Source organism: Pyrgilauda ruficollis, unplaced genomic scaffold, assembly GCF_017590135.1.
Source record: "Pyrgilauda ruficollis isolate IOZ18807 unplaced genomic scaffold, ASM1759013v1 scaffold271, whole genome shotgun sequence".
Lineage (NCBI taxonomy): Eukaryota > Metazoa > Chordata > Aves > Passeriformes > Passeridae > Pyrgilauda > Pyrgilauda ruficollis.
In genome coordinates, this window is record NW_024524056.1 from 153,501 (window position 1) to 177,867 (window position 24,367).

Sequence of the window (24,367 nt, forward strand, 5' to 3'; positions counted from 1 at the left end):
TAATACTAGCCAATAATGGCAAAGTCTTTCGTCATTTTTCTCTGTACTCATCTTGTATATAGTCAGAAGAGAAGATGGTGCAGAAGGCTGTCAGATCAGAAAGCAAGCTAAAGACAGAAAATTTTGTGGAGTAAAAGCATCCATTAATCTTCTTAGTTTTGATGTTTCTCTTGAGAAGTTATTGCTTGTAAAATATGTAATGGGATCTGAAGCCTTACACATAGGTGTCATACTGTAGAAGTGACTAAAACCAATTTTTTCCTTTGTGTATTGCATATCCTTGTGAAACCAGTTGATGGGTTTGGCAGAACTCCAGTCACATCCCATTGCTTTTTAATGGGCATTTTGGTTGGTATTGTTTGCAATAAGCTAGAATTTAATAGGATGTGAACAGTGAGCATTCATTCATTCTTTAAAGACAGTGGTTCTTTGGTGTGTGGACTCCTCTGTAATGTTCAAGTGTGCTTTTCATATTTAATGGATTTTGTAAGGCAATCTGCCACTTTGAATTCCACATGAAGTTGTGATGCAGCAAATTGTTCTGTTCAAACACATTCTTCAACACATGCTTGTACATGCTTCAGTGGAGGTTTTTGACTGGTCAAAGGTTTTGTGTAACCTTTGGAGGTAAAGGAGTAACTTCTGCCTCCTACATTTACTGAAGTAGTATACTTCTGTTTGTATGAAGCCTGCCTCTATCAGGCTTGATTAATTCTCAGTTAGTTCATTCAGTGAGGACCATGGGGTTTATGATGATGTCTCACTTCTGAGACAAATTTAAGAGAGGACACACTGTAATGAGTCGTCTCCTCTAAAGAGTTTCAACAATGCCCCTACACCAGTATAAAATTAATACTAGAAGAAAGTGAAAAAAAACCCCAAGAGTTTATTAACAACAAAATGCCTACAATGCAAGGAAGAAAAACAACATTGAACCATCAGAACTCGTATTCTGCCCCACATTCACAGAGGAATGAAAACCCAAAAATGCCTGAAAAATGGGGGAAGTATTGGAGAAATACCTCTTCCCAATACACGGTTCAAGGTAGCACCAGCTTTCATTCTGAGGGAAGTGGAGCTTCCACAGAGGAGTTCCAGCAGGAGACAAAAACCTGGTGGCTCTCTGGTGTTGACCTCCTCTCCACAGCAGTCATGGCAGGCAAAAAAACTGGTCTGGAGCCTCTTGGTGTGCTTTCTCTTCCTTGGCTCGCTGAGGCTTGGAACTTGAACAGGGCAGCCCTGCTCCTGCCAGTCCCACTCCATTCTCAGACCTGCAGCTGTTGAGTTCACCTCAAGGCAGATGAAAGATCTCTACTGCAGCTTCTCCAAGCCAGGGAAGGGAAAAGCTTTTTGCCTGCACCAATAAAACCAAGCTGGCCAAGCAGAACCAAACCTCATAGAGCCATGGAACACGTGCGCAAGGAGTCCTTGAAATTGCCCACCAAAACCCCCATAAGCTCCCCCTCCCCAGCCCTGCACATACCCAGTCTCAGGCCTTAAAGGTACAGCAACCATTTTTGGGCATAAAGCAGAGCATCATGGAAGAGACTATCATCATAAATCATTCCAAGACAGAAAGTAAAATCAATAGCTTTTCTATTTGATTAATCTGCTCTGGTTCATTTCACTGATCAAATTTAAGGTCCTGTAATGCTTTTTTTCTTTATTAATCTCTAAATAGGAGACTTCAGTTAAATAAAACTATTATTATTATTATTAAATTATTTTTATTAAATCAAAACAGACCAGGTTTTCTTCTATATAACTGAAGTTATATAGAGCTTCAATATGTTTTATATATATTTATATATAGAGAACTTTAGGAACTTCAAAGTGTCTAACAAGTAGCATAGCAATGAACATGTTGTTTTACTGTATCCAGACCTGGTGTTAGACATTATTGACTTCAGCTGTAAAGGCACAAGCTGAAAGCAGTTTAAAACTGCTTATAGTCCAGTGAGCAAAGAGCATCCTGAACATATTCTCAAATTTATAGACTACTTATCAACATTACTTTCAGTATTAGTGCCATTAATGAAATGCTTTCAGATGAGGGCGGAGTATTCATCCTGGGATCATCTTTCTTTTGTAGCCCTACTTAAAACTGAGTTGTTTTCTTTTGCCTAGATTTATAACTGTTTTGTTAGGATTGGGCCCAGAATGGAAATTCAATACAACTTTTCCTGCCAAGCTTTTTCTTTTTCTAGGGTAGATTTAACAGGTGATGTAAGTGATGATTTTTTTTTTTTTTTTTTTTGAGAATGGGCTTTCAAGAATACAGACCTGTGGAATGGATGTTCTAGGCAACAGATAAATTATTCTGAAGTGATCAAAGGCAGACTTTAACAATTTAAGTGGGTCCTTCCATTATTATCTTCCTGATTCCCTACTATGCATAGTGGACACTGCATTTTATTCCTATTCTTCATATATTAGATTTTTCTTCTGAACATGGCTGTATTTGCATTGTTTTGAAAAGAGAGAAAATCAGTTAGATCGGATTTTTTTCTGTTACAGAAATATATTAATTGGCCATTAGCATAAGAACAGATATTCACTCAGTAGGAAAGACTAGATCTAATGGTGAAAACTAGAATTAGGGCAAGTTACTCATTTTGATTACAGCCCTCCAGTAATATTCTGATGAAATTTTCATAGGAAAAATGCTAATCAATTGTAATCTGTTGTAATGCCTTCATAAAATATGAAGAATTAATACTTTACATTATGAATTTTGTGTCATGAAATATTAAAAATTAATGTCAGTTTTGAAATCCATATTTTATGAATTTAATCCGAAGTCACCTGTGTGTTTCAAAGCACTTAGCAATTTCCCCAGTCACTCTGATACACATTACTGTTATAACTTTGCACTAAGTTTACATAGTTCTTTTTTAGTCTACTATCCTTAAACTGAATTTGTTATATCTTTGCTCCAACTGAAGATTTTTCCATGTTCTTAATTTGACATGGCTTTCCCAGACAAGCTTGCACTAATACAGTTGAAGAATTTTATCCCATCAGTTGCACTCTTTTTACAAACTGTACAAGGATTCTTGGCTGAACAAGGGCATGATATTCTCCTCCAGGAATTGGACAGCCCTGACCTGCAGATTGCAGAGTTACTCTGAAGACCATGTAGCATCCTTGGAACAAGACAGACCATGTACTGGCCTTGAATAGATACAACAAGGAAGAATGAGCATTGTGCCAAGATGAAGCCAAATGCCAAGCACGTAGTGGGAACTGTTGATTTGGCACACCTTAGCTAAAGATGCTTATAGCGTGACAACCAATTAGTAATTAACATGTATGTGTTATAGTACATGTGAATATAGCTACTGAATCAATGAGCATTAAGCATTAGAGAAGGATAAATATGCCAAAGTTGCTGAATAAAGTGGGACGATATGTAGCCAAATCGGTTGTGAGTGTTGTTACTCGGCCAGCTCTCCGTGGGACCCTCCTCAACAAACCAAATTCCTCTTTCATCCCATTTGCCTTTGGCATGGAAGATAGATTTTTTTTTTGTGGTAATATTTAATGGAATATAAAAAATAATACAATTTTGTTATGCCCTCACCAATTCCCAGAAAAAGTCAGAACGCCAGGACACATTTTGACAAAGTACAGAAGTTCAAGATTAGTATGAACACTTGGTTTTACATACCCAACGACACTGGTTCTGTGTAACCAAGTTACTGTGCAGAAGATGGGTCAAATTCATTTCTTGGTACCTTTGCTGACCTGAGCCATTATCATGGTTTCTTGTCAAGGGACTGCTTCAATAGTCTTTTTGAGGCTTGAATAGCTACTCTTAAGTATAATAAGTGTACTTTCAGGAAGGGAATAAGGCTGATAGAAAATAGGCTGTTTATTTATCATCCTGTCTGATCTCTGCCTATTAGAGTTGCCCCTGTGGGTCAGGTGGGTTATACTCTTGGGTTCATATTTCTCAGTTTAACTCCAGAAATAGAAGAGGTCATAGAGTGGGCTTGTGTTACTGTCATTCAGCTTGAGGATGGCTGCTGATAACAACCTTCCTGATGCCACAGACAAAATCCCTGCCAAGGAAATCCACCAGCCACATCCGTCAGAGCTGGTCTGGGTCAACCTCTGGGTCCATAAAATTTTCCAGTAGTAGGGAAGAGCAGCCATGTGCCACCCCTAGGTGAAAAAGGAGCCCTAGAAAATGAGTGGAGAGCAAAGGAATTCTTTCTAGTAGTTGTTACAACTCACAGCCAAACTTCTTCTTCAGTGGAAGAGTCTACTTCTAAAACAGACCCAGCAGGAACATGAGTCAAAATATAAACTTAGGGTATAAATGTCCTAAAACCTGAAGATATCTCTTTCCTGTGACTGCCTTCCCATGTTGCTGTTAGGAAATGCTGGAGCTTTTCTGTGTACTACACATTTGGGGGATTTTGCCTGACACTTTTTCCTACTTCTAGCTTAGTTCTCCCACCTTTTCATAAGTTTCTGTGTGTGTAATGGTGGTAGGTAATCCTATTTTACTGAGTAGAAAATTAGGTTTTTAAAACGAAAAAAATACTGTTGTGCCATGTTCAGTCTGATTATGAATCATCCCTTTGCTTCATTGTTTCTGTTTAATCCAAACTAATAGCAGTGGCCTTTGTAGGAAGAAGTAATATTTGCAACCTATACAAGAGGAAAAAACTGCTCTGATGCCCTCTGAAACCATTTGTAGCCCTATTTATTTAAAATACAGTTGCATTCTTTTTACCTAGTTTTATAAGTTGGTTCTATTCTTAGAGTTGAGCCCAGTGTGCTTTCTAGAATGGCAATCCCACACAACTTTTCCAGAAAAGGTTTTTTCTTTTGTCGCTGTGCTTCATAATTATAGACATAGGTAAATAGCTTATCTTCTGAGGTTTCATGCAGAAAGAATGAAACAAAGGAGAAAGAGGGACTATAAAATTATGGCAAATAGCTGTTTAATATCAATATTCAACCTGATGGTTCTATTTCTTACTAGTTTATCAGATACTTTCTCTTTTGTGTTTTATCGTTGATACTGAATGTTGCTAAACTTATTGTATGTCACTTAGATTTGACTGTTTATGTACCATTTGAAAACATCTATCTGACATTTCAAATCCTAATAAAGTCATGTATGCTTCTTGATCACCATTTGTACATCTACCAGTCACACTGTTCAAATGTTCTCCAACATTTTTAAGGTTTTATTTTAGTCCTTATTATTTCCATATTTTTTAATGGTTCCATGGAACAAAATAAAAATGGAAATATACAAAATAATAAATAGTTGTTAGAACTATTAGAACTGTAAAGGGAATTCTAAAAAGCCCAGAAGTGCTAGCAGTTTTCAACAAATGTGTAACAAAAAGTAGTTTACTTGATGCATGTTCAGTCTGTGTTAATCAAAACCAGATTGATATGAAATTACACACTGGCACATTGACTTTCATTTTAAAATTGGGAAGGCATTTCATTAGTTTGTAACGTCTCTGTGGGGAGTAAAAGAAAAATTGTTGCAATCTTGCAACACTGCAAGTTTATCACTGGTGGATTCTAGTTTATGGCTGCTAGTTTGATTTTAGAAAATGTTTTTTGAGTGATTAGGATTTCTTAACCTGAAGGAAACATTAACATGTCTTCATATGTATATGAGCTGGAAATATACACTCACAGCCCAGAAAGCCAATTGTATCCTGGGCTGCATCAAAAGGAGCATGGCCAGCAAGTCGAGGGAGTTCATTTGGCCCAATTTTGCTCTGCTGAGACCCCACCTAGAGTCTTGCATCTGGCTCTGGAGTCTTCAGCAGAAAGAAGACGGGGACCTGCTGCAGTGGGTACAGAGCAGGGACACAGAAATTATCAGAGGGCTGGAGCATCTCTCCTCTGAGGAAGGGCAGCGAGAGATGGGCTTGCTGAGCTGGAGAAGAGAACATTCCAGGGACACCTTACTGTGGCCCTCCAGTACTTGAAGGAAGCCTACAAGAAAGCTGGAGAGGGAGAGACTTTTTACCACTCTCTCCAAGACAGGAAAAAAGACAGTGGTTTTGAGCTGAAAGAAGGTAGGTTTGGATTAGACAGAAGCCAGAAATATTTTATCATGAGGGTGTTAAGACACTGGAACAAGTTGTTCAGGGAGGTTTTGGATGTTCCATCACTGGAATTGCTCAAGGCCAGGTAGGATGGAACTTTGAGCAGCCTGGTCTAGTGAAATATGTCCATGCCCAGAACAGGGGGAGAGGACTAAGTGATCTTTAAAGGTCCTGCCCAAATGAATCAATTCTGTGATTCTCTAATTCATAGAATTCTATATTTTGCTCCATTATCTGCACAGTAGGCATATGTTATTGTCCAAATATGTCACAGAAATAAGATAACCATGGGATACCTCACTGGAAGATCTATCTGTTTCCATCATATTCCAGTAAGGAGCTGATCTGTCAGAAAGGAAAACCTTTTCTCCAGAAGTTTCTCTCTTGACTTTCTGAGCCTGTAAAATGTACTCTAAGTCTGTTTTGCTGCACCTTTGCTATGTGCCTGTGTGCACATCTAGTGCAACTGTAATCTCAAATTATTTATAAATGACTTCTTCTAAAATTAAGCTATGTTTCACTCTTGAAAATGGTTTTGTGTGTGAGTTTAGAGAGCAGTGTTTTTTAGCAGAGGCTTGTACTGTGCTAGAGTGTCAGTTGATGACTTTGATGACTCTGAAGCAAGGGTAGACGTTTCAGTCTCTATGCAGTAGAAAACTAACCATATTTACTGACAAAGGTTCAGGTCTCTTTTATGTAAATGGATTCCTGAGGGCTTAAATAATTTTTAAAATATATCGATAGATATTCTTGGCAAGTTTCATAGAAATATAAGTAAGTAGCCTTTGCTTTCCCTTGTTGTCCTGTAGTGTGATGTATTCAGCTCAAAACAGAGAACATTTCTAACTACTAACTGTCCTGATCAGATCAGGACAGAATCTTGGCTTTTTGGATAGAGTGCTGATGGAGTTTCAGCTCTTCATAAAGGGCATTATTCCTTTTAATGAAAGAGGTTTTCTATGTATGCTCTTTGAAACTTTCAAGCAGATCTTGTCCACTAAGCACTGCTATTGTGCTGGCTGTCACATTTTCTGTGTTGTTCACAGTTTAATTCTTTCACATTTTAGATTCCTTGTGAAGCAATTTGCACAAAGCATATCTCAGTAAGAAAAACAAAAATAGTGCATTTTTAATTAAAACATTCACAAAAATTGAGAGGGTAAATTGAAGAGTTGTTCCTGTCATTGGTGTGATTAATCTCACTGAAGATAAGAAAGCACAAGGAAAGGATTTGTTCTTTGAATTTGAGGAAGATATGTGCCATAACACTTTCTTTAGAAAACAGATGTTGGGTCCAAGAACATAAAAGTGGCTATTTAAGAGATTCCTTTCTAGTCTGTAGTCTTATCAGTGCCAGGTGCCAACACAGAAACGCGGAAGTTAGAAACAGAGGAAAGATCACCCTGTGATACATGCATCAGCAGCAGCTTAGCAAACATTTGAGAAGGAGTTTCATCAGCACCACTGGGTTTATGAACACTGACAAGTTGTGAGTTTTTTAGTCAGTTGGCCAGTGGCATCCAAACATGCTATTGCCTTGAATTCCCAGTTCAGTGTTGTATTGTGTAAAAAGTACTTTAATCTGTTTATTTCAGACCTACTAATAAATTACTGAGTCAGTTACTTTTTATGTTACAGTGCTTATGTTAAGGTAGTAATTAAATTCCTATTTGCCACCTTCACCACTTTGTAATTTTGGAGTGTTTTCCATCTTCCCATCTAGTTGTCTCTTTTTTCAAGCTATTCTCTCCTCATACAGAAGTTACTTTATTCTTTGAATAGCATATGTTGCTTTACTCTGTGTCTTGTCCTGTTCTGAAGTATTTTTTGAGGAAGTGTAATCAAGACAATATACATCTTCTAGCTTCTCACACAGACACTCTTGAGTAATACTGAAATGTTTTGTCATCTTTCAAAATCTTTTTTCCCCTACCTTCCTATTAATGTTAATATTTTAACTTCTCAAATACCATATATGATTTCTCAGAAAGCTCTTTTTAAAAATATTCTCTCTGTCTGTAAAAGGAACAGAATTTCAGTGACAGCCATGTGTGTTAAGTAGGTTTGCTTGGAGATGAGCTTGGATATCTCAAGAAACAGAGCTCGGTATATAATCTTTTGAGCTATTCAGAGCTTAAACATATGTGTTTCCTCAGATTCAGCCCTGTCCAGAACAAGGAATTCAAAATCCATTTAAATCCATATATGCAACCAGATTCTGAATCTCTTTATGCTATGACATCTTATGGAATATGTAAATAAGGCAAATAAAGATGCTAAGTACACTAAATTACCTGGTATTTGAATGTAACCCATCATATCTGATTTTCTTTGTCTGAGACAACACTTCACTCTGAGTACAGCCATGAGAAAGCACATCTCATGTTTTAATTTAGTCAGAAGTCATCTATTCCACAGTAACAGGATAAACAATTGTAATTTGAATTCCCCATGTATATTTCCATTCATTAATGTAATTATGATTGGCATCAATTGTTGCATGTATTAGTCATTGTAATAGAGTCTTCTCAGAAGGTCATTTTAACATTAACTATTTATTAACAGCAGTTTTATAAAATGCAAATACATGGACCTAAGTACACACCTGACCTTCCTTTCATTGCAGATGGTTCAACACACCTTCTATTTGTGCTGTTTTTCACTTACCCTAGAGATTACTTTTAACTTTTGAGCATAAATTGGACATGGTATCTTGCCAGTGTCTTTACTACTATACCATCAGCCATATATTTTAAAGTAATTTGAAGTGAGATCTCTTCAAATTCAAGCGACTCAACTTCAAGTTACAGGAATTACAGAATTAAAGAGTGTTTATGGATTGGCGCATTCACTAATCTTCAATAAATTCAGCTTTCAGGCCCCACAAAGGGGTTGCTTTAGCATGAGGCATCAAGAAAACGAGTGGTGGTGCATTGCATGGCTATTTACAGACTTGATAGTGATGACTATTTTGTCACATGGTGAGATCCACCCAGTCCTATCAGTTAAGCTGATGCTGTATCCAGATGGAAAATTAGGAATTGGTCATGGCTGAAAATCTAGAGATTAGTTATGAGAAACAAGAGAGATTCTCATTTGCTTATATAGTTAGTTGCTGAAATATCAGGTTAGTTAAACAAAAAATGAGTGCATCCCAGAAAAGTGTATCGGGAGAGTATCTTTATGCTTAAACTAAAGCTATCATAAAACTCAAGAAACTAAAAACCAGTACAAAGATGCTTATTGCTTAAAGCATCTATAACATCAATCACCCCTAATCAGCCTTAACTCAGAGATTAGAACAGGTACCTGAGTGACTGAAAAGTTGACATATACCTTTCAGAACAAAAATCACAAAGACTACTTGATATTTGTGTCCCCACTTGACAATTCTATTAATTCAAGAAGATGTTGGGAGCCAGGAATTTGAAGAGATAAATGATCTTTAGGAAGCATCAGCCTGGAGCATTGAGTGCCTCCAGCTGTTTCATTTGTTGCATTTCTTTTGTTTTTTTTTTTTTTTTTTAATCTGAAGTATAATTGATCCCAAGTTACAAAATTTTTATATTATTATTATAACATTTTTATAGTAATTACATCAAGTACTATATTTTCAATATATATATATAGAGAGAGAGACAGAGTTTGGGTATCTTTTCAATTTTAAGAAATACCAAATAGTTAAACTTCTGGTTTGTATAATACTTGAGTGTAACAAACAGGAGAGAATATATGTTTTTATGCTCTTAAATTGTAAGAGGGTCTTCATTGCATCTTACTTCTTCATTACATACTTATTTCTGGACAGAAATGCTTAAGTAAGATGTAGAGTCCTTTTCATATTTACCTGTTTAGTAACTTAATTTTCTGCCATGAGCATCCTATTCCTGGAAGATTGAAATTCAGCTGGAATGATAGTAGTAGTACCCTGTAGTACCAGATGCATCAGTTTTGAGTGCTGTTTGGCTAGAAACACTCATGTTAAATGGATGACTACATGAGATTAAAGTACCGACTTTTCAAGAGACAGCTACCAGTTTGTACAAAAATTAAGTAATTAGCTTTTAAACTGTTCTGCTGTATCTATGATATGAAGTGCTAAAAGTGTTCTGATTTCTTTTTCCAGCAATTTTTCCATAAATAAAGATTTATTTTTTAGAATAGAGTCACTCCTTTGGTTTATCTTGTCTTAGAGTTGCAGTTTATCAGAGTGAAAAGAAAACTGCTTAGCATGTATGTCTAAAAAATGGTGTTTATGAAGACAATAAAAAATTATATATGCATATGTCATTTGTAAATGTACCCATTCCCAATTGCATTCACCCTTAAATATCCTTTTTACCATCCTATTTTTACACCCAAGTGAAATTCTCCCTGTGCTGGCTTTGGAGAAGCAGTTACTCAGCTCAGAACTGTCTTCTGCTTGCAGGGTCCTTCAGCTTTCAAAAAATAAACTCAGTATAATGCAAACAAACAAACAAAAAAACCCCACCAAAACAACAACAACCAAAAAAAGCCAATAACAAAACAAAGAAAATCAAAGAACCCACCAAAAATACCAAACTGGCTTTCACATGCATACCTATCTGATTCAAAGCTATGGTTTTGGCAAAGAATGAAACTGAAAAGGCCAGTTTCAATGGGATTGTTAATTTAACTGTTGCGTATTATCTATTGCTTTTTACATACTCTAAGCTTTGAATAAAGTCATAGTTTTGCTGTCTGGTCTCATACGGGGGGTGGGACATTCCTCCTGCTACATCATAAATGCCTTTATAGCACTCTGGATGTATAATTTTACGTTTCAGCCTTATTGAAATGCCATTTAAAACAAGGCTAACTCTGGTCTGGTGAGACTTATCTCACTTGACCTTCTTCATAGACTGTGGTAGAAGCAATTCACAACTAAGAGTGCAGTGGCACACACCAATGGATTTACATTTGTGTGGTGATGCTAAGTCATACTTATTTCCCTTACTTGCAGTCACACTTTTCCACAGTCTGATCAGTACAGCTGTGTTCATGGCTGTTGTTTGTCTGAGTCAAAGGAATGACCAGGTTTAAGAATCTAAGTGACCATTTTCGTTTTCATAGAAAGTACCTGTGTACTTTCTGTTGTATCAGACACTGGGAGAAATGTTTTACCAGCAGTAACTGGCACTATTTTAATGACATTCTGATTTTAAAAGTTAGAGATGCAGAACAATGTTGGCAACAGACTCTGAGGGTACTAACATGACCTATATGCTGGAATCCAGTTAGGTTTTCCTTTGTGTCTTTGACAACTCTCTACTGCTTTTAAAGCCATAACCAGACTTGGTACTGGCTCAGGAAAATTGTAAGCTCAGTCAGACCAGTGAATGTTTGAGTACAAAACAAAACCTTTTAAAAATCAGTAGTGTAAGGTTTTGCTTATCTGGAGACTGCCTTTAACAACAGGTTAGTTTTATGTGTTTAATCACAAGGAAGTACATATTTTTTTACTTCCTTTTGTCGTTTACTGACTTCTGAAAGTTACAGTCTTAACTTAGGTTTTTCATTTCCATTTGCTTTCTATTTAGACAAGCAATTTGTGAAGTAACCACCAGACCAATCAAATATTCAGCATAAGGCTCACTTGATCACATGAATTGAATACTGCAACAGGTCAGACTTTATAGCAAGGGACTATTCCCTGATCTGTCTGAGGAGGTTAACTACGGTCTTCTAGCTTCTGCAGACATTATATTGTGTTGAAATTAAAGCCTGACCTAAGTCTCTTAGTTGACCAGGTTTTTTCCAGCACTGTCTCCCTTAACCTCTTCTAGGAAGAATAAAGGTGCACCAGAACAGTGTCATTATGATCTCAGTTTAGAGAAAAGGAGACTTTCACTATTCACAGTGTAAAATGAATGCATAGTAGTTAAAATAAGTTCACAGGATTTATTAACGCAAAGTTATATGAATTTCTTAATGCACTTTTTCTTTCTTTGCAGCTATTGGCTGACAAACAAGGTCCACATTAAACGACCCAGCACTGGTCTTCTCATGTATACACTTGCTACCAGATTTTGTGATGAAATTCACCTGTACGGATTTTGGCCATTCCCAAAGGATTTACATGGAAAACCAGTCAAGTATCACTATTACGATGATCTGAAGTATCGGTACTTTTCTAATGCCAGTCCTCATAGGATGCCATTAGAGTTTAAAACATTGTATGTGTTACATAATAGAGGAGCACTTAAATTAACAACAGGGAAATGCATACAGCAATAAAGCACAAGTATTGTACAATAATACAGAATACACACCTCCTCATAAAGATGTTGTGAAATGGCAATGGGACCACAGTGGGGCTTTGTTTCAATACCCACTAAGTCATTGGAAGAACATGTTATATCAGAAGTGCTATATAACTAAGCTATCTTGACTGCAAGGGTTCAAGTGCCACTTTCACTAAGAACAAAGCTTGAATGTATGCTCAATAGTGTTTACAGGATGCAGTGACACATTCATCATAAATTAAAGAAGAAAAAGAACCTGCCAATTTGCAGCTGTGGTCAGACAGCCCATACAAGAATACCCAGTGGATGGAATATTTACTCAAGTAAATAAATCAGGCTTTGGCAGAAAATATCATGATGGATTTGAGTAGAGAAAGTGAAGTCTGTAAGATCAAAAGAATCAGTAAATGCCTTCAGTCAGAGAACTGTTTCTGATACTGTATTATAACCTCAGCTTTTATTGCTGTTTTTTGTTATTGCCGTTGGTTGGGTTTTGTTGCTTTTAAGTTTTGGAGCCCTTAAAAGATTTCAAGGGTGTTATGAGTAATTACATTTTTTTATCTTACAGAATTGTCTTAAGGCAAAAAGATTTGTAAGCATGGGAGGGTGCAGTGGAACATCAAATACTTTATCAAGTGTTATTGTGTTGCATCCTGCTGTCACACAGTCCTTAACATCCCAATTGTTTTTCTAGCTAATGTTGTCAGTACCCATTACATGAAACCACAAAGATACCATTTTGATCTGACTTATAAGTTTTTCTCTCGTGTAAATATTTGAAGACATACAAAAGGATGCCCTTGTTTTCAGTGCCAAAGATTACTATTTTACACATTTTTCCCTTATCTTGGAGAAATTGTGTGGATTTATGTTTCTTTGCTGCTTAAAGGAACATATTCTTTGTTATTTATATTTTTAAGCATCTCAAATCAAAGCCTCTTTACAGACTTCACATATAGAATTCTTCAGAAAAATCTGCAAGAGTAAAGAAATTACTTCATATACTCAAATATATGTATGTGTATATATATATATATATATAGTTTTATTCTTGGTGGAAAGAAAAAGTCTAAAGAAACTCAGGTGACAGTGGAACAAAAGGGAAAAAAACCACCTAGCCAATTAATGGGAAAAAATATAGACCATACAGTTCTATTAAACTCCTAATGCTGTTAAATAATCTCTTTATGTAATATACCTCTTGTATAGTCTAGATGTTTTGATGTGTAATGGACTGACATAACACATTATCTCACAGTTGTTTTTTTGATCGTCAGTCTTGTTTGTCAAAAAAACGCAAGAGTCCTTTCACTTCCTGCTTTCCAAAAAAAGAAAACAAGAAATTACAGGAGCATAGGAGAGGATGGAGTATCAGTATAGTGTACATTAAGAAACAAAACTTATCATCCTACGATGTATTTTAGTGATGAAGGAGCACATAAATAGGTAACATCATGGTTTCATATCTTTCCTGTTATTCTTGGCTAAGGAGTAGGCATGCAAGTATAATGTGTGAATATTTTCTTGTTATGTTTTCAGAGCTACATTAGGTCTTGGTCTCCAAATATGATATTCAGTGTATCTACTGAATTTTTAATTTGTTTGAGCAATTTCTTATGTTTTACCACTCTCAAATGTTTACTAGCTGAAAATGCTCTTTATTATCCATTTTCTTCTCTTAAGTTCATGTATTTCATCACACATTATTGGAGATCTGGGATTATGGGTAGCTAAATCAGTGCCTTGCAGTCAAATATTACAGGAAGTAGAAAGTCAGTTCTGTTATATGTAAGACATGGTAACATCTTTCCTTATTCACTAGACTCTTGTACTTACCACAGTTTACTTTGGCCACATGCTAATGTGCAATAAGTGGTCCTACCATGAAACTTGCTGAAACCGAGGTATCATGAGAAACTAAACAGCCATGCAGACTGGAATGTGTTTAATTTGATATTGATAAACCAGAGGGTGCTATTTGTTTACTATGTATGCCTCCATTTTAGTACAAGGTTATTTCTTCAATTAAGGGTAAGCATATTCCTGTTCTTGCTGTTAGTTTGCTACTGTTGATCTTCTAAAGCATATTTCCTGTACATTGACAAAATTGCTATTGGAATAAAGAAGTCACAGATTGCCAGTCTCTCAGAAGCTCAGAGAAACATCTTTATCAACAGCTTTATCTTCTGGGAGTGTCTTTTCTTCTCTCTAGTGTCAGGCCATCGACAAACCTCATGCTCAAGTAGTCTAAAATATTAACTGACAGGTGATTTTGTTCACCTGTGGAAGGTTTGAGTATGCCAATTGGTTATGCATCTGACAGCAAAGTTGATGGGGACTCTCTTATTCCTTGGTAGTCAAAAAAATATTTGTGCAAATGAGTACATGAAAAGAATATAATGTAAATAGAAAGATAGGTGAGAGAATTTGCCTTTAAAAGTCATCAGACAAATTAAATCATGGCCTAAGCCTTGGTTTTGCATGCTTCACATTTGATTTTCTGCAAGTGAAGATAACTTCAGTACAAAAGCCATGGAATCCAGATTTTTACCCTATCACTAAATTTCTCTGACTTGGTTTGGCACAAGACATGATAGTAGCACCTGCTTCAAAGACAAAAGAGTTTTCCCATACCTCCGCAAAACTGGGCCTTAACCTCATCTTCTGCAGGCTTTCTACCTTCAGTACTGCACTCTTGGACACTGTGAGCCATAGGCTCAGGGCATTTCGCCGTCATCCACATTCATCCTTCTCACAGACTCTCCCCTTACACCAGCACCTAGGTGTGCCTCCTTACCAAAAACAAGGGACTCCACACCAGTACACCTCTTCTCTCACCTGGCTCACTTTAACCTGAGCTGAGGTGTGGTGTAGTGAGGGGTGGGTCTCAAACTATTCTCTGAGGCAAGTGGCAGTTGTAGTCTGACTCCTTGGGTTTTTACAAGGACTAGGGGTCATCTTACACTATTGTTCTTGTATAATACCTGTGTCCATATGGAGACCAAAGATTCTGGGAGGCTCTTTGGTGTGTGGTTTGATGTTTCAAAAAGCAAATTGTTTTTAGATGGTTTGTGACTACCAGTTACTGCTTGGTCAAAGGTGACCTGCGGTGAGACATGCCCAGGACTTTCCTTGTTGTTTGCATTCTACAGCTGGGAATCTGTAGCAATGGACTCATTGCAGACACCCTTCTTATCTTTACCTTATACTTCCTGGCACTTTTAGAGCATTTCTGTTAAGGCACCCCAGAACCTAAATGGAAAAACAGATTACTTCCGCTGTGTGACTTTTTCCCTAAAGGTGACCCAGGACATTGCAGCAAAGTATTAACTGCTGTTTAGAGACTTTGAGGTGGAATGGATTTCACTTTGTGGTCCTTTACTGGTTAGCAGTCAACAGCTTAAGCCTTCATGGCTGCCTTGGGTGATTTATGTTGTTTTGTCTCTATTCACACCTCTGCTGCCAACAGCACAGAGCAGATAATCAATTTATATTATAATTACCACTTTTATAATCCAACACTATCAACAACTAATGCAAAGTAGTAGGATAAAAAGAAAGACTCCTAATGTTGTAATGTTATCTGCCCTGGTAAGGAACAGCTGAAATGCCAATCAGTTGTGTTCAGAGTGTTCCTCAAATTTATCCTCTCATCAGCTATATCAATTGCCTGCTGTAGCTCCTAAATGTACATTAAAAATAAGAACTGGAAACTGAATCAAGACAGCAGAATGTGTCTATTTTTCAAAAGGTTTTGGCAGCTTTGCATTAAACAACTTGAATTCATTCAGATAAATTGATTGTAAATTTCTTGTTAAGATACATGTTAATGTGTCTGTGACAGTCCTTCATATTTCATACAAATAATAGATAAATGTTTGATTGTTAACTTTCCAGCTTTGGGACAGTTCTCTTCCACAGCTCTGAGCCACTCTCCAGTTATAAGATCTACTGAACCTTTCAGATCCGAGTCTGATGTGTAGTAATGACTGTATCATTCTTTTGTTAGACAATATAAGCAACATGTTTGAGGTCAGTACTTTTTCTCTAATTGCAATTTGAAGAAAAACAGGTGCAGGTTCAGTACCTTTTTTAGTGATTGATCTAGCAAAGTGCTAAGCACTCTTTGCGATGACTTTCCTGGGAGAGACATGTCCAGGATTTAAATGGGGATCTAGATTAGCATATTTCGGGATAGAACTCTGAAATTGCACATTATTTATTTTTAAGAGCACTGTTACTTTGTGTAAGGAAAAGCACAATTGTTATAAATGTAGATAAAGGAGAGTTGCTACTGAGTGTATGTCATACAATTTCTGTGGTATAAAGTATTGATGCATATTCTCTCAGAATTGCCACATTTGACACTGTTAGTCTTATTTCAAGTACAGCTATGGGGATTGTTTCTTATTTGTATGACTGAAAAAAATAAAAATTTCCTTTCATGTATTCTGCTGTATTCTGTTCCATGTTCCTTTGTAACACAGCTATGGTGATTTAATCAATCTTGTGCTAATTGTAAGAATCTGTGGAAGAATGTCTGCTCCTTTAAAGGGTCTAATCAGGGACTTTCTCAACACAAAAGGGAACATTAAGAAAAGGAGGAAGCCATAAACAGGAACAGAGAGACACAAACCTGTCTGACCAGTAACAAGGGAGGCAGAGATGAGAACCAAAACTGATGAGTCACACAAAATAGTAAGTGTTGGATTTTTTATTCCAGTATGATTTTCTGATCAAGGATTTTGTCATATGGGATGCTAAGGAGAAGGGGGAAGCAAAATATGTGGAGACACAAACCTGACAGGCAAATCATAATGGAGACAAGGAGAAGAAGCCAACCTCATCAGTCATGCTGAACAGCTACTTTGCAACTGATATGAATGCAATCCTCGGGGTCCAGAATGTTGGAGAGGAGTTGGTGGGTATTTACAAATGGGACAATGTTCAGGGGAGGAAGAGGAATAGACAGAAAAGGGGCCGGTCACTTATAAACCATGGCAGGTCAGTATGCTTGTCTGGCAGATTCCCAAGGCTGATTGCCCCAGTCTATCTTAAGTCCGTTAAATTTTCTCTTACCTCCTTCTTTGTGTCATCTCACTGTCTGTCCCATGCATGTGCATGCTGGAAGGACCCAGTGCCAGATAGCAGGGGACTGTTGTGAGAGGATTGGGTGCCAGCTACTGGAGTGCTGATGAGGGATGTGGATGCCCCTGGCCTGTGGTGTTAGCTGCTGGAGTGAGTAGTGGAGGTCTCAGTCACTCTCTACAACTACTGGAATGAAGGGCTTTATGGCAAGGGGATTTGCATTGGATATTAGGGAAAAATTTATTCACTGGAAGGGTAGTTAGGCATTTAAACAGCCCGCCCAGGGAAATGGTGGAGTCAGACCTGAGAGTCGTGCTGTAGTGGTGGATTTGACAGTGCTGGGTTAACAGTTGTACTCAATGATTTTAGAGGTGTTTTCCAACCTTAATGATTCTGTGATTCAGTGTCTGTAGCACGTAGTAACCTTGCCTTTTGGGGGAAGGGAATGCTGGGTGTTAACCAAACCAGCTGCTGGGCAGGCTCTGCATGAGTGAGGCAAATGAGTGGATCAGTGCTGGTTGCTGCAGAACCACAGGTCACAGTCTATGTGTGGTGCCAATTGCTGAGACAGTGTCTGTGTTCTCCCTAAACTTGGTGTAGATGGGGTGCATGTGGCCATCACCAGCTAACTTCCATCTGGACCAGCCAGCAGGTTGAGGACACGTGGGTGCGATGAGGGGGTCTGGGACTGGGGCAGGGGCTCCAGGCAGACAGAGGGGGCTCCATGAACATGTGTATGCTCATGAACCTGGACCGTGTTCCCAGAGTGTTGCACATGGGACCTTCTGCCTGCCAGCCCAGGAGGAAGAGCAGGGAGCTGTGGGGTACTGTGCAGTGCCAGTGTGAGTGACCAGCTATGTTGGTGTCCTCTGTGTGTCATGAGAATATGTGCTCAGCTTCACTGCTCTGTGTGCCTGAAAATGGAAAAAACACTGCCCTCCATCTGGGCACAGTCTCTGGGCCCCCAGGCACTGGATATCAGTCAGGCAGGAGAGGTCCTGGCCCAAATGCCCCATTAATAGACTCTATTATAAAATGTTGGAAGCAATTCACAGGACAGCAAAACAGGCTCAGTGAGATCTAGATTTAAACTCTGTATGCACTTTAGATTTTTAGATAAAGTGGAAAAAATGGAAAAAAAAATTGCTCAGTGATTGTCTGAAGGAATGTATATATCATAGATAATACTGCAAGTACCATACAGTGTATTTAAAACCTATTAAATCCATCCGTGCAAATAATAGACTAAAACAAAAAGAGATTTCTAAACCTTTACCAGACATGTTGCAAAAGGAAATATACACCTTCATTCTGGTTTTAGATACTAAAAAATATCCCCAACTTTTTCTATAATGAGTTAGATATTTCTGTGTTGTAATTGCAGTTTCAGTCTTCACACACTGTTGGAGCTTGTGTCTTTGAAAATTTTATGACTGTGTTCTTTTTCGTTACAAAGGCATGAAAGAGGCAAAATTTTGCTGAATTCTACTTATGGCTCTGTAACATTAATTCGATTCTTTTAAATTGCTATCCATCCTTATTTAAAAGTGGTGTCTTGTGGTTGCTTACTACAGCAAAAATACAAGCATATAATTGTCACGGCGGGTGGTTGTCCGGAGTGCCGCTATCTTCCTGAAGAAGTGTCTTGAAAAAGACACCTTGGGGACACAGGCATGTCTTTGCTCACACCAAGTGGTTTCAGCTCTTCTGTGATCTGGGAGACAGAGGAGGGACGGGGTCTTCGTGTGGGGTTCCAAGGGGAGCCTTTATTGAGCTTCTTCCTCAAAAGGTCCAGTGACAAAACAGCCAGTGACAAAAGAGCCACTCAGGCACGGAAAGCAGGACCTTATATAGGGATCTTGAGGGGTGGGATAGAATACCAGGACCAATGGGATGAGGGCACAGGGGTGGAGTGAGAGGGATGGGCAATGGGGGTAGAAGAAATCAGCATACGGTTGGAAAGGGCTCTGGGGGCAATTTTCTTGCTCTCCCTAACCACAGGGATTGTAGCTCAGGTGTTGGCCCTCCATGGGAATGCAGCAGGCTTTCCCTTTGCCAGTTCTCTGGCCCTCACATATAATTGATAGTAAGTAACTGCATTAATGAAAAATTACTGTACTGTAAGGAGGACCTGCTCATGCTGGCACTGTTCAGCCGTACTTTCTCTTGCCACTTTTGTAGGTGGCTTCATGAACCTCTCCTTTCTGTATTCAGTTTATGCTTTATCTCCTGCCTGTTCCTTATATCCCCAAATAAATGCACAAATCAATGAGATGTTTTCATCCTTTTCTTACTGCAAAACTTTAAAAGATTTTTGATGAAATTCAAGTATTGCCTTAAGAAACCTGATTGACAAGATGGAAAACTGCTTTTCAAAGGAGTCCTCTCAAAAGGAGTAATGCAAAAAGTAGGTAATTTCCACTTCTGGTTAAGTTGTCCCTTTATGGCACTCAGGTGGTAACAGAGCTAGGCAACTGTACATGTAGTTGGTCAGCAGAGTAGCACTGAACAACTGGTTGGAAGAGACCTCTGAAGATCCTTTTGTCCAATCCCATTTCCAGAACAGGTTCACCCAGTGACCAGGTGACTTCAGAATATCTCCAGAGATGGATCCTTTGCAACCTCTCTGTGCAGTCCATTCCAATGCTTTATCAAACTCAAAGCTTTTGCTCATACTGAGATTGAACTTCTGTATTTGAGTTTGTTCTGTTGCCCCTTGCAGAAGCTGTGGTCCCAAAAAAAAAGAATATTTCTTTCCTGGAAACTAAAATATATTCCAAGGGAAGTGCAATGAGAAACATAAAATAACAAAAAACGAACAAGAAGGGTCCACTCTGCAAAGGAGATGTTGCTTGAGTCTCAGTGCTCTTTTATTGTTTTAGAGCAAACAGCTGCTAGATCAGAAGCCAACAGAGATATTTCAGGCAGTGGTTCTTCTTTCAGTGCTTCTGACTTGATTTTCCTCTGTGTGTTTCCTCCATGTAGTAAGCAAAAGAGTGAGCCTTGCCATCCAACTCTCTTTTCTGCCTATTTATATCAAATCTGCTTTTGCTAATAAGTTTGATGGTGATTCTTTAAGCAATCTAAACCACTCATTGACAATGTACTGTGACAATTATGTTAATGTGTGAATAACATACAGTGAATAAGCATGAGTATACTGAAGTAAAAATTCAACTCCTGCCTTTAAGCAAGTCTTTATCCAAGGGACAATAAAAGGTATTCCTGGAATGCCCCTGCCAAAAAAACCCTGTTGACTCACAAGGATGCTATCAAGGAATGAAGACTCAGACCAACGTAAAGCAGGAAAAATTATTTCCAGTGGCAGAATGGGCATGGACAGTCAGCCAAGGCTGCCTGATAATGTGTTCTGTATATTAAATAAACCCTTACAAATAGTCACCATCCTTATGTGATATGTATCCCAAAAAAATACTTTTAAGAGATGTGGGATTTTTGTAGTAGGTCTTCTTGCCTCAAATTAGTAAGCAGTCAGTCAACTTCTGAAGTCCTGATAAAGTGGATTCATGCTCACAAAGTGTTTTGCTAATACAGAAGTGATGAAATAGGCTACTTCCCTGGATGGCAGAGATAATCAAGTGCAAGCATCTTTTCTCAAAAAGTACCTCCTCAAAAAAACCTTTTGATTAATTAGCAGTGCTGTTGAGATAGTATTCCTAGGACTTTTGCTTCCTTATTAGCTCATGAATATTATTCTCAGTATCTTCTTTTCCTTTCAGAGACTGACAGGTGCTATTAAATCAAGTAATTACGGAACTTACCTGCCTCCATTCACTATCACATTTCTCAGGCTTACCTTCATGACTCAAAAGCTGTTCTGGGTCATTCATATCCTTTTTTTTCATCCACTTCCATGTTGCACTAACAAGAAAATACTTCAGGTCTTATATGTTCAAGAACAGTGTCTGAGCAGCCCATTCAAATTATATTTGCCATATAATCCTGTGACTGCAGAAAAGCAAGAATCAAAGTGAAGGTTAATGACATTATAATAGTATAAAAATAGCAAGAAAAATTTAAAAAGAAACAAAATAAAAACAGTTGCTTTCAACTATCTCTCCTGAATCTCCAGCTGCATGGCATTCACCCTTTCCTCTCCAGGGCTGTCCACTTGCTCTCCAAGCTCTCCATTCTTCATTCTGCACAAACATTGGCAAGTGCAAGCTGAGTCCTAAATCTGTGTGTGGAGAGAGACTTTGAAGCCTGAGGCAGTGTTATGTGGCAATGCACCAACCTGGAAGAAGAACAGATATTGTGGTAAGGTGCTCCACATGGAGGAATTGCTTCTTTAAGAAGAATGAAGGAGTTGTCCAGGAAATGGATTATGGTAATGCTTTTTGCTCTGCTTCTACAGCACACAGAAAATGTCATTTGATGCAAGCAGCATTCAGTGCTGTAATGGCTCTAATTGTTCATCAAGCAAATCAATGTGTAAAGCCTGATTTTACAGTTATGTTCTGATGTAACCTCAGCTCCTTTCATGCCAGCTGTATCACTGCTTTTCCACCTTCCATCTTTACACTTCCATTGTCTTCTAGAGCCCTCTCATTAAGCTGCTTCCTCTTCCAATGATCCTATATCCCTGCTGTATCTACTGTTGTAGAATGGGAAAAAAGGACCTGTTCTGCAAAGACAGGAAAAGCTCATAAGCCAGGCAGCCATGCAAGCACTAATATGCCCATGCTAATAAATCTCATTTAGGGGACTGTTGCTGCTGAGGGAGTGCAGAGAGCTAATTGTCTGTTCTGCAGAAGTAAAAATGCTGTTCCCTCTTTGTCTCCTCCTTGTAACTTACCTATTTCCAAAAATTCCTAAGAATTTAAAATGTCTAAGTCAGCTACTCTTCTAGCAAATATGGCTGAATTTGATCAAGGGATATGGAGTCAGAGAATAATTTAACTTGGAAAGGGTCTCTTGACATCATCAAGTCCATCTCCTGCTGCTTGAGCTAGTTCAGATAGAGCAGTTTGCCCACGACCATTTTATGTTTTGAAAACCTCCAATGATGAAGACTCTTCATCTTTGCCCAGGAGAACTTCCCAGGATGATTTCCCTGGGCAGCCTGGTCCTTTATTTCACCACTCTCACAGTAAAAAAAAAAAAAAAAAAAAAAAAAAAAAAAAAAAAAAAAAAAAAAAAAAAAAAAAAAAAAATCACAAAACATTTTCTTCTGTTTAGATGGTATTTCCAGTTTTAAATTTGCACCTTTTCCCTCTTATGTTGTAAAAGTGCTCTACTGAGAAGAATATGGCTCCTTCTTCTTTCTTTAAAGTCATCATTTATTTATACACAATTTTTGAAACCTCCCTGAGCCTTCTGCAGACTGAACAGTTCCAGTTCTTTCAGCCTTTCCTCATACAAAAAATGCTTTGGACCTTTAAACTTCTTCATGGGCCTGTGCAGTATTCATTGGCTAAGGATGAACTGACGGTGGCATCATTTCAAGTTTATTGCCTTAGAAAACCAAGATGAAGTTACCTGTACCTAAAGATGAAAATATGTGACTGTAAATAGAAAGAAAGATGCCTTAACAGAATTGTTTATGTTGTCAATGTCAACCCTATATCCTGGTCTTGCTATTACTGCTAGTATTTGAACACCCTCACTTGGGTATTGGTTGAGACACAAAGGCAGATGAGTAGTAATCCAGACCGTATTCTCCCCCTTTCATTTTCAGTAGCTTCTTGCCTGGAGCATGTGATGAACTTTTGGAAAGATAATGTATAATTCTGATAGGGAAACTAACTTGCTTCACAGAAACAATATGAAAGTTACCATGTAGTCCAGGAGAATTTTGTTCTTAAATTCTTGTGACTGACTTGGGTCAGATTAAATTTTATAGCTTTAACATGTCTTCTGTCTTGGGCAAATCTCTAGGTAACCATGATGAAATACGTGATTCCAGATACACTTGCATATTGCTTACTTTCATTGAAACCTTTGGACAAGGTTTCAATTAATGGAAAATATATTTAAAACATACATCCATATGTCTTTGAGCTTTATTTTTAGAGCTAAATAGCTCTAAAGCTGGCTTAAAGGCAATCACTTATACTGAAAAAATGTAATGATCTGGATTTTCTTCAGTGTGCTGTTGAAACCAGTTATATGGAGAAGATAACTTTGTGGTTTGGACACCAGTGGTTCTCTAAAAATTGGTAAGATTTTGTCATCTCTACACTCTCTTTATCTGAATAGCATGCAGAACTTGCATATGCATTTGAAATTATTTTGCATAGAAATAGTTTGTGTAAGGTATATTTATTCATAGTTGCTTGACTTTTTCTTAACTAGATGTCTTGGTTTGAAAGAGGTGTCTGCGAAGGAAGGCAGGAACCTCCCTTGGAATGGAGAATATGACCTCCTTTCCTCCAAATTATTATAACTTTGAAATTAAGGGGCTTTCAGGCAAAGATATGGGAAAAGGAAATAACCATTCTTTACTAGAATATATATGTGCTAATAACAAGGCAAACAAGCAACAACAGCAGCAGCAACAATAAACAGAAAAGATCAGAGACCCAACAGCAGCCTTCTGTCGGCTGTCAGGCCATTTCCCCTTTGTGCAGTTCCGGTCACAGCCGGCAGGGGCGCTGGTGGCTCCCCAGCTAGGCCGGGCGGGTGCGGTGATTCCCCCGCGGCTGTAGGTGGCGCTGTAGCACGAGGTTCAATCGTCCCTCTCACACGGCAATGGCTGACACGGCCGGCAGAGGGGATGGAAAAGGAGCTTCCTTTACAAGCCGCAAGGGGCAGCCGACCATGGTGCCCCTCTGGATCGCGAAAGGAGCTGTAACGGGGACCTCGGAAGCAGGAAACTGGAACGGCAGGGAGGAGGAAAGTCCCGAAGTGGTAGATGAGACGTATCAGAAACTCTGTAGCTGTAGCTGTAACCAGGACAGGCAG

At 38.2% G+C, this 24,367-nt stretch overlaps 1 protein-coding gene across 4 annotated transcripts in view; it reads left to right on the forward strand.

The window, feature by feature from the left end:
* Positions 1-16,798, forward strand: part of ST8SIA4 (ST8 alpha-N-acetyl-neuraminide alpha-2,8-sialyltransferase 4) — a 63,231-nt gene extending 46,433 nt beyond the window's left edge. For 3 of the 4 annotated variants that reach the window (XM_041471616.1, XM_041471618.1, XM_041471617.1), the window contains exon 5: positions 12,065-16,798. In XM_041471616.1, the coding sequence (XP_041327550.1) occupies positions 12,065-12,347 (283 nt within the window). In that variant the 3' untranslated portion in view covers positions 12,348-16,798. Of the gene's footprint in view, positions 1-3,089; positions 3,254-12,064 lie in introns of those variants that run through there. The other variant, XM_041471619.1, reaches the window with a different exon arrangement.
* Positions 16,799-24,367: the final 7,569 nt, after the last annotated feature.